The 19,093-nt window shown below is 38.6% G+C and overlaps 1 protein-coding gene across 1 annotated transcript; it reads right to left on the bottom strand.

Moving 5' to 3' along the window:
- Positions 1-1,243: 1,243 nt before the first annotated feature.
- Positions 1,244-18,664, bottom strand: LOC133977233 (suppressor of tumorigenicity 7 protein homolog; the record flags this gene model as incomplete). Its single annotated transcript, XM_062415320.1, is given in 11 exon segments — positions 1,244-1,263; positions 5,522-5,614; positions 5,744-5,894; positions 6,806-6,908; positions 8,508-8,580; positions 10,224-10,338; positions 10,668-10,765; positions 12,270-12,424; positions 16,302-16,377; positions 17,567-17,682; positions 18,610-18,664. Coding segments are annotated over 11 exon segments (1,055 nt in total), but the record flags the coding sequence as incomplete, so codon positions are not given.
- Positions 18,665-19,093: the final 429 nt, after the last annotated feature.

Genomic DNA, 19,093 nt, shown 5'->3' on the forward strand with positions numbered 1-19,093 from the left:
CTGTCACAATAACATTTGCTGTGATTTGGTGCTATATAAATAAAAATTGATTGATTTATTGATCAGCACAGTTTTTCCCTGCTGTGATTTTAGCACAACACAGTGTGATCAGGTCTAAATAACTTTAAAATATACAGTGTGAGTGGCTGCAGGAGCCGACCTCAATCATAAGTAGATTATTGATCAATTACTCAATTGAAAGAAAATTTCCCGCCAATTTTTTTGTTGAGCAATTGATTGTTTTGAGTCATTTTTTAAGAAAAACTCTCCAACTTTTGATTCCAGCTTCTCAAATATGAACATTTTTGTGGCTTTTTTCATCTTGCATGATAGTAAACTGAAATCTTTATCATTTTTAACCACAATGGGACATTTTATCATCCAAATAACTAAATGTTTAATCAAGAAAATAATAATCAGATTTATAGATAATGAAAATAATCATTAGTTGCAGTCCTGTGCTTGTCTAATGGCTGATTTAGCTGATGCTCTTATAACCAGTGCATCAAATTAAACAAATTAACTCAAATGTTACACACAATAAGTAGCCTAAAATGTGATAATCAGTGGATAAGGGTTATTTTTATATATATAATACATCAAATCATCCCTGGAGGCTGAACCATTCAATAAGTCCCACAATATAAAAAACACATTATATTTGTATTCATTGAGCCCTGACAGATGTATGGTGGAAAATAAATAGTTTATCTTGAAAGTGGTTCAGGAGGAAAAGGCCACTGGGATCATTAAAATCTAATTATTCATCATCTTGGAGGAGATTTCAGAGTAATGTGCTTGTTAGGCTGTGAGTGGGAGGAACAAGCAGGAAGGGTCACTGGATATATTATTCTACTCTGAGGATTTTTATGGAAATAAAGCTATTAAGTAGGAGGATTTCTTGTCAATTACCAAAATGTGGGTTAATGGGAAAGTTTCATGTTGGAGAAAAGGTCAGGAGGTCGCTGAAAATCACTCCATCCACGAATAAATAAAAGCAGCAAATATCAGACGGCTACATTTTTATCTTCGCCTGTAACTTTCCAAACAAGGGCAAATAAGTTATTGTGTGTGTGCGTGTGCATGTGTGTGTGTGCATGTGTGTGTGTGTGTACTCACAGCTTTAGCAAACACTCCCATGAGTTCGGGGAACTGGTGTGTGAGCAGAGCCAGCATAGCGGTGAAGGAGCAGAGACCGGCTGTGAAGAGGATGAAGAAGGGCAGCTCCTTCTTCGGGTAGGACTGACACCTCGTGAAACACTGCTTCCACGTTGGACACGCACACGCAAACACACACACACACACACACACACACACACACACACACACACACACACACACACACACACACACAACACACACACACACACACACACACACACACACAGAGCACAATGTTAGCTTTCAGTGGGGTTTTTCCTCACACACACACATGCACACATCTCAAAATGAACGCTACTGGCTGTATCATCACTTCTTTGATTGAAACAATCTCACAGTCTACTATCCGTAAATTGAATCATTATATTAGATTAAACCTGCAACAACTCACAGTAAATTAAATATTTAACTGAATTGTTTTTTTACATTTTTTCCTAATTCAATAAAATAAAATAGCCTCAATGATAATAACAGCTGGAAAACAAGAATAAACACAACCGCACAACTGCAGACTGATGAGTGAAGTCAATTTGAATATTTTAATTTTAATGACAATTTAATAATTGTCATAGACTGTTTTTTATCATAAATACTTATTTTTTTTAACTTGAAGGATGAGGGCAAAAATAAGTATAAATTAAGAATCACTGATATATGATCCATTAGCATTAATTAATAGAAATAACATAAAAAATCAACAGTACAATACATGAAAAATCAATGTTATTAACACTATTAATATATTATATGACATCAGCAAGAATAAATACAACAAATTGAAAATTGTGGACTGATGTGAGTAAAAAGAAGTTAATATGATTATTTTAATGATAGAACAGGCCTGTGTTATTGTGATGGACCGTTTATATCACATATACACGGTCGCCCATAAAGTTGGAATAAAATATTTTTTTTTACCTCTTTCCATGAAATGATTGTGACAATGTGATTTATTCTTGATAGATAAAGTTTAAATATTCTCAACATTGTATCGATCAATCTCATTATACCTGGTCAAAAGTGATTAGTGATGTCTATAAATAGAAAATAAAGAGAAGAATGTGTCTGAAAACTAAATTATTCCAACAAAGATAGATAGAAATAAAAAATTAAAACATTATAATACAGGAAACATGAATGTTATTAACACTCTAATCATAAACGAAGCTCAGGATTCAATCACAGACGTTAGAAAGAGTAATTCAACATAATCAATGAATGAACACACATCTTCCTTCTTATAGAGTTTAACCACTGTGTCGTCCTCCCGGGTAAAATTGACCCTGTCTGTTTTGACTGTTCCTTCTTTCCTTCCTTCTTCCTCCCTTCAATCCTTCCTTCTTTCTTCCCTTCAATCCTTCCTTCCTCCCTCCCCCTTCCTTCTTTCCTCCCTTCTTTCCTTCCATCTGTCCTTCCTCCTTTCCTTCCTTCCTTCTTCCTCCCTTCCGTCCTTGCTTCCTCCCTCCCTTCCTCCCTTCTTTCCTTTCCTCCCTTCCTCCCTCCTGTCCTTCCTTCCTTCCTCCATCCTTTCCTTCCTCCTGTCCTTCCCCTCCTTCCTCCCTCCTTTCCTCCCTCCTGTCCTTCCCTCCTTCCTCCCTCCTTTCCTCCCTCCTGTCCTTCCTTCCTTCCTCCTTCCTTCCTCCCTCCTTTCCTTCCTCCTGTCCTTCCCTCCTTCCTCCCTCCTTTCCTCCCTCCTGTCCTTCCTTCCTTCCTCCCTCCTTTCCTTCCTCCTGTCCTTCCCTCCTTCCTCCCTCCTTTCCTCCCTCCTGTTCCTTCCTTCCTTCCTCCCTCCTTTCCTTCCTCCCTTCCTCCCTCCTGTCCTTCCTTCCTTCCTCCCTCCTTTCCTCCCTCCTGTCCTTCCTTCCTTCCTCCCTCCTTTCCTTCCTCCTGTCCTTCCTTCCTTCCTCCCTCCTCTCCAGTGATTCATTCAGAGTGAATCTCAGCTTGAACACACATCACGTCTCCTCGTTGATCCATTGTACAGAACAGTGTTCAAACCTGGACTATCACCGTGGCAACAATGAGTCAAACACTATGGTATTTCACTGAGTAATGCAATGTTCTGTTACGCTTCAACCAAATATGGACTTCAGTCTATTGATTTGGAGCAGATATATATGTGAATATAAAGGCAGAATGTATAAATAATAAACTATATAAACTTCTCACTGACAGAAAAGTAGGTTTTTATCAACCAGCTGAACAAAAATCATCTTTCTTCTTATAGAGTTTAACCCTCCTGTCGTCCTCCCGGGTAAAATTGACCCCGTCTGTTTTGACTGTTCCTTCTTTCCTTCCTTCTTCCTCCCTTCAATCCTTCCTTCTTTCCTCCCTTCAATCCTTCCTTCCTTCCGCCTGTCCTTCCTCCTTTCCTTCCTTCCTTATTCCTCCCTTCCATCCTTCCTTCCTACCTCCCTCCCTTCTTTCTTTCTCCCTTCCATCCTTCCTTCCTACTTATCTCCCTTCCTTCTTTCCTTTCCTCCCCGTCCTTCCTCCCTCCTGTCCTTCCTTCCTTTCCCCTCCTTTACTTCCTTCTTCCTTCCTCCAATCCTTGCTTCTTCCTCCCTCCCTCTTTCCTTCTTTCCTCCCTTCCTTCCTCCCCTCCCTTCCTTCCTCCCTCCTTTCCTTCCTTCCTTCTTCCTCCCTTCATTCATTCCTTTCTTCCCTTCTCCCTCCTGTCCTTCCTGCCTTCCTCTTCCTCATTCTTCCTCCCTCCCTTCCTTCCTCCCTCCTTTCCTTCCTCCCTTCCTTCCTTGACTCGAGGACAACAGGAGGGTTAAAGATAGTAATGACCCTTTAAATCGGAGCCTAAACATAATAAACTCCATGTAGCTCGACTAACAGCCAAACTTCTTCTTCAGTGCTGTGTTGAGATGTTGAAGGCAGCAGTGTAGCAGAGTGTCTTTATATCAGTATCAGGCTCATGCAGACATGTCTGATCAGGTTACTGCTAACATACAGCTCTATGAAGTCTGCACTGGAGGATCTACATACATTAAACATATCAGAGACACGTTGCTGCTGTTAGAGGGGAAACTGCTGCAGCTGTTGCATCATTTTTAAGTCCTCTACAAATTTACATGAATGTGTCTGAAGCTGTTTTAATAAGTTAACTCATTTTTATTTTACTTTTTCAGAGACAGAAAGTGTCAGAGGAGAAATGACTTATTCAATTAATCAAATCTTTGCTTTTTAATATAATCATCCACAAAGCTACTCACACATGTATGCATACTCCATACACATTCATAACACGCCTACACACACACACACACACAAGCACACACACACAAGCACACACAAGCACACACACACCACACACACACACACACACACACACACACACACACACACACACAGTACATTGCTGCTGATGGCCGGAAGCCAACTTAATCAAGTGAAGGTTTGTGTGTGTGCGGACAGACGAGCTGCTGAGCAGACAACAGGACGACACACACACACACACACACACACACACACACACCACACACACACACACACACACACACACACACACACACACACACACACACACACACACACACACACACACACACACACACACACACACACACACACACACACACACACTCACAGGAACCAGCGCTCCCTTCAGGAATTTGTCTCATCATCACAATTATTAATGACAAATTCAGCGGCTCGATTTTCGTGCCAGACTTTAAAAATCAGCATAATTATTAAAATATGCTGATAAATGAAAAGTCACAATCAACATCATGTTCTCTAACATGGATTAAAAAAAAAAAACACATTAAATAAACCAAAGTGTTTTAAACAGTAATAATGTTACTTTACATATTTGTCTCTGTAGTACTGCATCTCATTTAAAAGCAGTTTATTTTTGGGCATTACCTAAAAAAACCAGATGGACCTTTTCACAAGTGTAGCGTTCTCTCTGTCTCCAGTTTACATGCATTTTATATGTTCTGTTACCCAAACAGTTACTGTCAAAACAGTTTAATAATCCACTTCCTCCGACATTCAGAACAATAATGCTGGAGCGAGAGCTTCACCCTGAATGTTTTAGCAGAGCACCACTTAGCTGGAGCATGCTACCGCGCTTGAGGAAGAGTTTAGAGCTGAGGAATCAGTCTAAATATCAAATTATTGGTCAGATTTCTAAATAATAAAAGAAAAGGAATTCTATACTAATAATTATATATTAAGAAAATCAGGTTTTACCAATGCAAAGATGTTAGAAATGATACATCGCAAGTTTTAATCCTCAATTCAATGCTGGTGCAAATTGGTGAATCTTACCATCCTTAGTGTGTGTGTGTGCGTGTGTGTGTGTGTGTGTGCGTGTGTGTGTGTGTGTGTGTGTCAGAGCGTCTCTTACTGGGTAGCAGCTCTCTGTCTGCCGTCTCTGTGCAGATGGGGTAAGGATAGAACAGGTGACCCTTCTCCAGAGGATATGGGATCATTCTGAATGCTGCAGAAACACAAGCAGAGAGTCAGAGAGTCAATTTATAGCATCATGATTTGGATTGAAACTCTGTGTGTGTGTGTGTGTGTGTGTGTGTGTGTGTGTGTGTGTGTGTGTGTGTGTGTGTGCACTCACTTCCTTCCCAGGTGCAGTGTAGCAGGTTGAGCGCCCCCTCCACCCTTTTCCAGTGCTGCAGGTGGAAGAAGGCGTAGGCGATGGCCTCGCTGTCGCCTCGCTTCAGGATGTGTTCTGGAGGAAGAATCAGACTCTTCATCTCCAGCAGATACTGAGGAAGAGACGAGAGGAACGGAGAGAGTCAGACAATCAGAGGGGAAGGAGAGAGACAGAGGACTGAATATAGAAACAGAATAAAAAGTATGAGAAGTAATCCATCTGAATTTAGAACAAAAACGGCTTAGTGAGGAGAAGAAATGGGATCTTTCATGGTGAGAAATGATTCAACAACAAACTAAAATGTTTTCTTATTAGACCTGAGCTCATAATCTGAACCGCTGCTGCACCAACCTCATCTAAAAGTCTGTTTCACTTCATTCACAATTGGATTTTAATTTGCTACCCTTCAATGAGTTTTTTTAATTACTGTTGAATTTCAGTCTGACTAAGTGCAACCTACTTTTTTTTCCTATTCTAACTTTAAAAGAAAAAACTACAGCCAGTCTTTTGAATTCAGCATATTAAAGGTTTTAAAGATTAAAAGAAAATCTAAATGCTTGTAAGAAATGATCATTTTTAAAGTCTTTCAAGCTTACACATTTTTGCATTTTGCAGGCAAACAATTGATTAAAACTGTGAATCAAACACAAGAAGAAAGAAATAATCTACATTTTTTCTTTTTGCCTCTATCGCCTGGCCCTAATTGGACTTATAGGAACTTTAATGTGTTCATCACAGAGTTAGTGACGCTTAGTTAGCAGTGCTATTCTTAAATAAAAACATGTTGACACAAATATGTATAGATGTATGTGGAGCGATTCATTTGAGGGTTCATTTAAGATATTAAAGGGATTAACAGTGAAAACAGAAACAGCCACAGAGCTCCTCTGCAAACCAGAACAGTCATCAAGATAAATGACTTATTTTAACTTGTTGTGCTTTAATTTAAATATATCTTCATCACTATAGAAAGACTTTATTGTACTTATACTGTGAGCATTTGATGCGTGTTTAAATTCTCACTTTGGGGACGTGAGGGTTGAACTCCACCGCTCTGTGGATGGCTTCTACTGCATTCATCTCTGCTGTGCTCAGCCCTCGCCTGGACGCTGCCTCTGGAGAGAACCTGCACACACACACACACACACACAGACAGAGAGACACACACACACACACACACACACACACACACACACACACACACACACACACACACACACACACACAGACAGACAGACAGAGACAGAGACACACACACACACACACAGAGACACACACACACACACATACACACACACACACACACACACACACACACAGACACACACACACACAGACAGAGACAGAGACACACAGAGACACACACACAGAGACACACACACACACACACACACACACACAGACACACACACACACACACACACACACACACACACACACACAGACAGAGACAGAGACACACAGAGACACACACACAGAGACACACACACACACAGACACACACAGACACACACACACACACACACACACACACACACACACACACACACACACACACACACACACACACACACACACACACACACACACACACACACACAGAGACACTAGTCAGTAATCATTCTCATTGAAATCCAGACTGCTCACTTATCACTAACCATCTGATCTACAAAATAAATAAATCCTTTACATGTAACAGAGTCTGTGTCTGTGTTGTAAGGTGTGTTTTAAGGAAACTTGGATTACTTTACATGTGAGGACCAGAGCGGGAAAACACACCAATCACTGCTTTTCAAAAATGTTTTAACCCTTAAGATACTGTCCAGGTCAAATTTATCAGCAGTAAAAACACAATAAACATCTTTCATTGAGCCTGAAAGTGACCAAGAATATACTAAAATGGACATGTGTCAACTTTTTAAAACATTTTTCTGCCGCTTGACACATTTTTTGTCTTGTTCTGGGTTGAATTTGACCCGTTTATATTTAAAAAAAAAAAAAAATCACAATTCAAAAATGTTGTTGCTGTCAGTCAAATTCATTGAAATCATCACAGCTGTTTTATGTAATTGAAGATCATAATATGTTGTGATTGTAAATGTTTTTCTCCATAAATATAGTAAATATAGTTTGAAATATAGCATAATAAACATAGAATAAAACAGATATAGTGTAAAACCTAAAAAGAACAGACTCTCTCAGGTCCCTGAATTTGAGATTTGGTATAAAGATACTGTGAAGGATCAGAATATGAAGACTATTTAAGGTGGACTTTTTTTTTCTCCTTTCATTTTTTTGCTCATTAACAGAAAAAGCAGCATAAAGATAAAGTAGTGTGTATATCTACAGTATGTGTGTATATAAATGGACGCAGTGTTAATAACTTGAAAAACTTGACTCTATGATTTCTTCTCTTTATACCAGCAGCAGCAGCAGGCTTATATTATTCACTTTACTGCCTTAAATAAGTCTGCTAGACAGACACACTCACTTCTCACAATAACACTAATTGACCCTGAAGGCAAACTTATTTCTAAAGAGCAAAACATTACTGTTAACACACCATCGCTCAGCTCTGCTCTCTCATTCACACAGATCAGCTCCCCCGAGGTGATTTCCAAGCTCTATTTTAAACTGTTAAATAGCAGCGCAGGTAACTATATGTCAGCCCCCCCCTCCCCCCTCCCCCCCTTCCCCATTGTAGCCGATGAAAAGCGATACTCACTTGTCCGATACCGCCCTGGCTTTGAGCAAGGCTGCTGTGTAGCATATTGTTGCAGATTTGGGTAAGCTAATATCTGTGGAGGAGACACAAAAAGCAGATATAGGGGAGGGAGAGGGGAGGGGGAGGAAGAGGAGGAAGAAGAGGAGGAGGGGTGTTTAGAGACCATAGTTTGGAATTACAGCCACAGGTGAGAGTTAAAGGGGAGGGCAGCGCTCGAGAAGGCTGCAGCCGCCCACAAGCTGCTTGTGAATGAAGATTATGAGGTTGGGTTTCATAGCTTTAGGGGTGTTGACTCCTTTTTCTATAAGCTAACTGTGATCTGCTTTATTTCAATTATTCTACAGAGTATTAACACAGATATATAGAGAGATACTTTAACTGTTCGTAGTTACTCTATAAGTTTCAATTAAGTAGTTTTTTTTGTCCATGTGGTTTAATCAAATTTAAAGGGGTTAAAAAGTGAAAATAAACGTATGAATAACTTTTTTTGTGGACCCAGCATCAAATTTCTGCTTTTAATCCATTTTGAGAGAATATATTAGAGGATTATGGCAAAAATGTCTAAGTGGTGTAACCATAAAAACTCTGTACCAAATAATTCAACTTGCTTAAAAACAGTAAATTGTCAATAAAACACCATATCAACTAGTTTGGCATGATCTAACATTATAACTTTTTATATTAAATAAAGGTAATGGAATACAATTGTTCTACATAATACATTTACTCTGGTAACCATGGAGACCAGGAAACATTTACATGTTTTAAATTAAGTAATTATTAGTATAAGTCCACTTAAATACACTGTAGGTGGATCAAATATGTAATATGTATGGGTTAGGGTTCTTTTGTGGTTACACCATTTGACATTTTCAGGAGCATTCAGTCTTACTTATAGTAAAAAAAAAATGGTGCTGCTTCTAAAACTAGTTTTTAAGATATTTTGTAATTGTTCATCTTGCCAATCATCAGTAATACATCCTGTGTGTTTTCTCTTCACAAAGAACCTCCTAGACATTTCAGGACATTTTATGCAAATGTGAGCAATGTACTCATTACTACTAAAATGATCTTAATAGCCTTTTAAAAACAACACGGTTGCTATGGATCTACCTCTAAACCTTCTGATTTTGGACATTCATACTTGGAGAAGTCTCTTTTACTGTATTGTAAAGATGCAACAATTAACTTTTTCACTATTTCTAATGGAGATGAAGGACATATGATTATTTACTTTATTTGATTTGAATGACCAAACTAAATTAAACTAGTTAGTCCATTGACAGTAAATTCACCTTCATCTTATTTGATGATCTAATAATTGTTTTAGTCTTCTTTTTTTTAAAGCAAATATTGCCAAAACATTTCCTGCTTTCTGCATTTTAGACACTGTTCTGTGTTTGTGGTCATTTATCATCAAGTTTGGTGCTGTTGAACTGTATTGGATTATACTGAAAGGGGTTTCTAATATTTTGTCCATCCTATTTATAAGAATTAGGGTAGAACAAGTGTTAGAAACAGCTCTCACCAAATACAATTTAACAGGATCACAAAAAAACTATAAAATAAATCCATATATCTCTAAATCAGATTAAATAAAAACTGAACTTTATAACCTTTGTGAAGATAGACTTTAATGCAGAGATGTTGTTGTTCTATGTAAGTGCACCTAAAAAAAACCCGTTAAACTATCAACTATGAAACTGTGTCCCTCACCGTCGTACTTGGCCAGAACGGCCTGGACGTCGGCGTAGTTCTGGAGCTCCAGCAGTGACTCCAGCAGGTTCTCGTGGATGTTGAACATACTGAGGAGAGGGAACTCCTTCATTAACTGGAAAACACACAACTGTTGTTACATGTAATACCGGGCAGGGGGCGACACATGCACAGTCAGCAAGACAGAGCTTTTTGGGTCATCATCATCATCATCATCATCATCATCATCATCACTATGCATTCATATTGCCAAGTTCAAACCTTGTAATATTGAATGAATGTCTTTCATGTGTCTCTCTGTGATTTTCTGACTCCTGTAAACCAAACTGAAGCTTTTTGATGTTGTTGGAAATCAAAGAGCAACATCCTGTCTATCCTGTCCGTGTGTGTGTGTGTGTGTGTGTGTGTGTGTGCGTGTGCGTGCATGTGTGTTTGTGTACTTACATCTCTCATCATTTTAACTGCTTCTCTTGTTCGGCCAAGCTTTCTGGAGCACATGGCCAATCTTCTCTTTATGTACACCAACACATTGGTGTCCCTTCCTGTTTGAGATACATAGAAAACAGAATTAAACACATATAAATCCACCATTAGCTCAGTTGTGTTATAATTAACCCTTAAAACAGGCAGCGTGCACCAGGAGATACAGACTCTTTAACATCCTGTTTGTTTACTTGTATGTGCCTTGTCCTTTTATGAATGGAATTGGTAGAATTGAAGTTTGTAGTAAGTTTATACTTTGATAGAAGTGATAAAGACAGTGTAGAAACTAGTATGTGTGATATTAATGACCAGAGAAAGCAAGAATGTATCACTTCTCTTTATCAAATAAAAATTAAATTGTTTACTATTATGATCATTTTTATACCTTAATAGTATCCAACGTATCCTGGTGGAGATACAACTCATAAAAATTCAAAATATACAAAATATTTTTAAATCATCTGTGTAAATGTTTACTACTTTACTTTGTACTGTTAACAAATGAGATACCTAGTAACATAAAAGTAAATAAAAAGAATAATTAACATCTTATTATAATTACCAGTCCTGCCTGTTGAAGGGTTAATGATAAAAACTAAAATATAGAATAAAATCATTTTAAAAATATACAAAATATTTTTTAAATTATTTGTGGAAATGTTTACTTTGGTGCAAATGAGATGCCTAGTAATATCAAAATAAATAAAAAATAATAATTAACATCTTATTTATCACTCCTGCCTGTTTAACCTTTGTGTCCTCATCCCGAGTCAAATTGACCCCGTCTGTTTTGACTGTTCCTTCTTTCCTCCCTTCCTTCCTTCTGCCTGTCCTTCCTCCCTCCTTCTCTCTTTCTTTCCTTCCTTCCTTCCTTCCTTCCTTACCTTCTTTCCTTCCTTCCTCTTTTCCTTTCTCCCTCCCTCCCTCGTTCCTTCCTTCCTGTCCTTCCTTCCTTTCCTTCCTCCCTTCCTTCCTTCCTTCCTTTCCTCCCTCCCTCCTTCCTTCCGTTCCTTCCTTCCTCCCTCCTTTCCTTCTTTCCTTCCTTCCTCTTTTCCTTTCACCCTCCCTCCCTCGTTCCTTCCTTCCTCCGTCCTTCCTTCCTTTCTTCCTTACTTCCCTCCTTCCTTCCCTTCCTTCCCTCCTCCCTCCTTTCCTTGTTTCTTCCTCCCTTCCATCATTCCTTCCTTCCTCCTTCCTTCCTTGACTTGAGGACAACAGGAGGGTTAAGGGTTAATAATAAGAAATAAAAAATACAATAAAATAATAATTAAAAAATACAAAATATTTAAAATATATGTATTTATGGAGATGTTTTAGTTTTGGTGCAAATGAGATTTTATTATTCACATCTCATTTTACACTCCTGCATGTTTAAGGGTTAAACTGGGAGCATGATGAGACGCATAAAATCTGCTGATCGGATATTTAACTGAAGCCAAAGAGAATGATCGATTCACCTGCTGCAATCTGGCGTTTATTAAAAAAAAAAAAGGATCCTTAATTGGCACGAGAAAATAAAAACATATGATGTAATTATTAAGACAGTGAGTGGATTGTACTCACTGTGCTGGGCTTCGTATTGTGTGCCGTGATGTTGGAGCTGCTGGCTGCGGCGGTAGCAACCCTCGCCAGCTTTTAGAGCCTGTTTAAAAAGACGCTCAGCCTCCATGATGGTGGTGGCTTCCTCCTCCGCCAGCAGGATGTACGCTGTTGCACAACTACAAGGAGAGGAGAGGAGAGAGGAGAGGAGGTGAGGAAAGAAAGATAGAGGATAGAAATAAGAAGGAAAAAGACAAAGGAACATTGTATTTATGGTTTGCTTCTTTATCTTTGAATACGCTTCTATTTATTCCCTCTTTTGTTGTAACTGATTAATTATAAACTCACTCATCCTCGTAGATTTATTCATTACTTTAACCAGAGCTCAAAGTACAGGGAGGCTCGTTTGTCGACACACAGCGTGGCATCTGTGTGCTATAAAAACTGCTTTTATGCCTCATGTATCTGTAAGCAGCGTCTGACAGATCTGTGATGTAAAAAAAAAAAAAAAAAGTTTCCCTCCGAGTCAACCTGCTGTCACGTCGGCATGGATACGAGCCGAGAGCAACACACACACACACACACACACACACACACACACACACACACACACACACACACACACACACACACACACACACACACACATGCAGAACAACAACGCCGCCGCCACAATAGCTCTTTGCTCTGCCTTTGTAGTCGCAGACGCTTCTAGAAATAAATTCACGCTGCCTTGAAAAACAAAAAACAAAAGTGAAGTTTGTCTTCCTGTGTGAATAATGAAGGAACCCAGAAGGCCAATTAGTCACATCATCTCCGTCCCAAAAAACTTCCTCCCATCGCTCGTCAAAGTTAGAGCAGAGGTGGAGCGGGAACACGTTTGCAGTATTATATTGACCTTTGGGAATAAACAGCCTGCTCTCATTTGTTTTGGTTTGTTTTTAAATAACATGTAGAAGAAGAGCAGAGATGCTTGTTCGAACCTTTCAATGTAAAGCTTATTTTAATATAATGAGCATAAAGAAATACTGCTTATTATTATTATTATTATTATTATTTGGGTTGTGAGTTGATTTTAACTCATCAGTTTAGTCATAACGCAGCCTGTAATTTAAAGATGAGAGGTTGTTTTTTTTTACCAGGTAGAAAGTGTTTAATTAAGAGATGTAATCAATGAAATGCATTATGGGAAATGTAGTATTTAGTGTTTTTGGAGCCAAACTTGACACAAAGAACTAAAAGACAGGATCTCTCTCATCTCTTTCTTGTTTGCTCTCTACTTTATTTTACACTATCTTATAATTATCATTCTATAGTTTTATCTTCTTATCAATTTTATCTGTTTTATTTCTTTTGTCTTTTAATCTCTTTCTTAACCTCGCTTTAGTCCAGCTTTTATTAAACCTCATCTTCTATTTTACTTTTCTTTTTTGTCTTTTTTAATCTATTTTAAACTAATTTCTTTTAATCTAACTTTTAAATAAACCTTTTTCTCTTATTCTCTCTTATTTGACTTATTTATTTAATTATTTTTCATTTATTTAATTATGTTTTAAATTTTGAATTTATTTTGTGTGCATTGGTCTCCAGTTTTATCTTTTAAATTGTTTATCATTATTATTATTATTTTATTCATATATGTTTATAATTTTGTCTCTTCTTCTGTGTTATTATCAGCTTGTCAATCAGCAAACTTTGAACTACACCAGTCTGTATGAAAGGTGCTGAATAATATAAAGTTAATTGAATATATTCAGTTTATTATGACATAAAACAGCAAGTGAGAAGCTGAAACCAGAAAATATTTAATTTGTAATATTTAATTAATGATTCTAACCTTTCCATTTATATCTAATTTAATATACTGAGCAAAAACAAATAGAGCTTATTATTATTTGGGCTGTGAGTTAATTTTAAAGTTTTACTATTTCAATTGAAAAAGAAACTGCAATCTCCACACTGAGGATAAATTAAATATCCTCAGTGGATATTTACCGAATATAACCAGCAGTAAAACTGTTTGCTGGTAATGAGGCAGTAAAATAACACACAGTAAATAACAGAGTCTGAATCACAGCAGATGTGAACCAGTAAGACTTTAATTTAGTGGCAGCAGCTTCACAGTTAGACCAGAGGGCTTCTGACCTGCAGACGGCCTCAATCTCACAAACCAGCAGAGAAAATCTGTCTGCTTAAAATTATAATATTAGTTTAAGTTTCCCCCTCCAGGCATGTTTTAAAGAAATAGAAAAAACTCCTCCGCTCGGAATAATCATTTGAGATATATATATAAATGAAATCTCCTCCGATTGCTTCATTATAAAATTCAGAATCTATGATTATGTAAATATTGGTGATTCAAAAGTTTAAGAGCAGGAGAGAAAATGTTTCCCAATTCACTGTAAAGTCTCAGTTCTATGAGTTGCATACTGGATCATGATTGGCTCCAGACTAGCTGTGATGTCACAAATCGTGCTCGTAGAGACACGTCTTAAATTCAGATTTAAGTTGAGCAAACAGAAACTTTTCCATCTTCAGCAGATTGATATAAAAACAAACTCAACACATCATTCAGCACAGAGAAGAGAACAACGTCCAACTATTACAACTGGAGAGTAGAGGAACTTTAACCTTCGTGTCGTCCTCAAGGGTCAAATTGACCCCGTCTGTTTTGACTGTTCCTTCTTTCCTTCCTTCAGTCTGTCCGTCCTCCCTTCCTCCTTCTCTCTTTCTTTCCTTCCTCTCTCTTTCTTCCCTTCCTTCTTTGCTTCCTCCATCCCCCTTTCTTCCTTCCTTCTGTCCTTCCTTCCTCCCTCCCTCCCGCCTTCTTTCCTTCCCTCCTTCCTCCCTTCCTTTCCTTCCTCGCTCCCTCCTTCCTTCTTTCTTCCCTCCCTCATACCTTCCTTCCTTCCTTCTTTCCTCTGTCTTTCCTTCCTTCCTCCCTTCCTCTCTCCCTCCCTCCTTCCTTCTTTCCTCCCTCCCTCCTACCTTCCTTCCTTCCGTCTTTCCTCCGTCTTTTCTCCCTCCCTCCTTCCTTCTTTCCTCCCATCCTTCCTTCCTCCCTCCCTCCTTTCCTTCCTCCTCCTTTCCCTCTTTCTTCCACCCTTCCTTCCTTGACTCGAGGACAACAGGAGGGTTAAAGGTGCAGTATGTAGAATTTAGTGTCGTCTAATGGACTTGATAGAAATTGCATATAATATTTTATAAGTAACGTGTTTTTATTAGTGTATAATAATCTGGTAATAAGACATCAGACTGTTGAATTCCTAGTAATCCCACATTCACACACATTGGACGTTTCTACGGACTGTACAAGTTTACAGATTACTGCTGTGCAACTATACTTATGCAAATGTACTTTTATATATAAATAGTTGATGTTCCTGTTTTTGTTGAATTATTCTTTTTTTTTAATAGTCTGCACTAATTTTTGAGCCAATCCTTTCTTAATTTCGTTCAGATTTGCACTGCATACTGTATAATCTGAATTAAAATCTATCTTATCTTATCTTATATCTACATAATGAGTGTGGAAATCTTACACACTGCTCCTTTAGGTTTAAAAAAAAGAAAATATCCACTTAAAAATGTCTATTATCGTGCCTTTCAGTAAGGTATATGAGCCCCATTTTTCCCCCAGTTAAAACACACTGCTCCACTGCTGGTCAAATGATTCATGAGAAAATTAAACTTAATGAGTGTAAAATAAATCATAGTTGGAAAATGAAACCAAAAAAAAAATCAATCAGTGTTTTCTGAATGAATAAAAGTTTTAACAGGAAAAATAAATATTTGACGGCTAGATTCTGATCTTATTATACAGATTGATTTTCCAACTTAACATCTCATATGCTTCAGAGCTGCCTGACTGCTCTATTATATAACATCATTATGATTAATTAACATTAGCTCTGATTATTTGATAAGACATATTTATATTAACTATACTTTGGCTCTCCGCTATATGAAAACTTCCAGCGGTTTTTCGCTAAAGTCGACAGCAGTAAATCGACACTTATATTAAACAGAAGGGGACAAACGTCAGATTTAACTTACTCTTCGAGCTCCAGAGCTTCATGTGCAGCGGAGATGCGAGCCTGTGGATTCCTCTCTCTCCACGCCTTCTGCATAACTACACACACACACACACACACACACACACACACACAGACACACACACACACACACACACACACACACACACACACACACACACACACACACACACACACACACACACACACACACACACACACACACACACACACACACACACACACACACACACAGAGAGAGAAACAAAGCTGAGATAACAGAAGGATCATCAACCCATGAATAAAGATGCACATTGCAGATTGTTAATAATCACTAAATACGAGCAATAACATGTAACAAACAACAAAATACACATTGCATGACTGAAAAGGAGAAGCTTTATTTTGCTTTGCCCTTCTTCTTAAAATAATGACATAATTGTCTAAATGATCTGTCAGTGCTTTGGATAATCATTTAGGACACATGTGCGCACATCAAAACACTCGGGACACGACGAAAGACAAAATACTAAATAACCACTAATCATTTAGTTCATAATGCCCAAATATTTAGTCTTTTAAACGTCTTCATTATACACTGAAACAAACATCTACATCTTCTGTCATCACTTGACTTCGACGCAAAACAACCTCTGTTCATTTTCAGGCAATAATGAGTTTTTTTGTGGGTTTTCATTACTAATAACTTTATGTCTTTATCAGGCGGGGAGTTCCGGTCCTCTGAAATGAGGCCAACGCGGAAGTAACTTAAAACTGCATTCTATCAAAAGGCCACCAGGGGGCGACCGTTTTGGTGTCAAAAGGACTTCCGTCTCTATACAAGTCAATGGAGAATTCACCAACTTCTCACTTGATTTATAACCTCAGTAAACGTTTTCAACATGTGTTTATGGTCTCAATCGCTAGTTTAAAGCCTTCTTCAATGCAGTATGATGTTCATTTGGGACATTTTGGCCTCCCTGATTTTATATTTGACGATAAAGCAGGGTATGCATTAGGGCGTGGCTACGTCGTGATTGACAGGTTGATTGGTTCACAGGTTCAGGAGGGCGCCTCATGCTCCTCCTGATGCCCATATAAGTAGATTCCCTGTTTTTGTTTTTCCCAGCATGCACCTGACATTTTCAAGATGGCGCTGCTCAGATCCGATACTATTGGCCTCCGAGCAGCAGTCCACAAACCAATGGGTGACGTCACGGATGTTACGTCCATTTCTTATATACAGTCTACGGTCTTTATGCATGATGTCTTTGTGCGTTCACTTACTGGCATCGGCAGGCCGGAGGTGATCTGAGTCGCAGGTAAAGAAGGTCTGGTGGTCTTGCGCTGATAGATTCATGTCGTAGTACGTCAGCGGTTCTCGACCCGTTACCCACGTATACCTGAACACCAGAACAGACACACCTTCATTATAAGTTACTGTGTTCAAATGCTTAAGATAGGAAGAACTACAACAGCAGGAGGGAGAAATATGATGAATATGAGCATATTTAGTTGTTAGATGTTGGTCAAAAAGAGTCTGACTTAATGAGAATTGTACTTTATTCTGATCGGCTGAAGGTTAGAGCTGATAAATAGAGAGAAAGACGGGATAATTACGACATGAGAAGTGAACAAAAAGAGGATGATGACTCAACAGAAGAAACAGGAGGCAGACGCATCAAAGAGAGAATAAAAGAAAGACTGACAGACTGGTGTGAACAAATCAAAAGAAAGGAAGAACAAAAAACTGATCTCAGAAAAAAGAGCAATATAGACACAAAAAAAGCAGAAAAACAAAGGAGTTGATTTTGAAAAAGACCAGAAGTGGAAAAAAATGAATGAAACAGGAAGAAGTGGAGGAGTGAGAGAGAGAGAGGAAGAAACACTAAAAGTGATGACACAGAGAGAGAGAGAGAGAGAGAGAGAGAGAGAGAGAGAGAGAGAGAGAGAGAGAGAGAGAGAGAGAGAGAGAGAGAAGTGAGTAAGAGAAGAGAAATAAATTCATATTTCAAACAAGGGGTAAAGAAGAGAGAGAGAGGGAGATAGAGAGGGAGAGAGGGAGAGAGAGAGAGAGAGAGAGAGAGAGAGAGAGAGAGAGAGAGAGAGAGAGAGAAGTGAGCAAGAGAAGAGAAATAAATTCAGATTTCAAACAAGGGGTAAAGAAGAGAGAGAGAGAGAGAGGGAGAACTGCTTATTAGAAAAACAAACAAGAGAAGAGACAGAGATCAGAGAGAGGAAGGTTAAAAAAAAAGAAGGGAAAGACAGCGGAGGGCAAAAGCTCCTGAAGCTCCAGACCAGCCGGAGGTAGAAGCAGGAAGCTCACTCACCGATTATATTCGGCTCCTCGAAATAAATTCAGCGGATTTCTCCATACTTTACATTCTGCAGAGAGAGAGAGAGAGAGAGGGAGAGAGAGAGAGAGAGAGAGAGAGAGAGAGAGAGAGAGAGAGAAGAGAGAGAGAGAGAGAGAGAGAGAGAGAGAGAGAGAGAGAACAACATTGATCATGAGTGTTAAGGTTAAAGTCGACACTGAGCCACCTCGACACACTTCAAAAGGGCTCCGATGAGCTTTCTGCCATCAACCCTGCAGCTACTGACACACACACACACACACACCACACACACACACAGACACAGACACACAGACACACACACACACACACACACACACACACACACACACACACCACACACACACACAGTGGACGTCAATCACCAAGAGAAGAAATTAAACTTTTAAAAGCAGAACTCAGATTTAGTCATAATGCAGAAAAAGCCTGTGAGACACACATGGATATTTTTATGAATGTA

The sequence above is a fragment of the Scomber scombrus genome, unplaced genomic scaffold (assembly GCF_963691925.1).
Source record: "Scomber scombrus unplaced genomic scaffold, fScoSco1.1 SCAFFOLD_402, whole genome shotgun sequence".
In the NCBI taxonomy this organism is placed as follows: domain Eukaryota; kingdom Metazoa; phylum Chordata; class Actinopteri; order Scombriformes; family Scombridae; genus Scomber; species Scomber scombrus.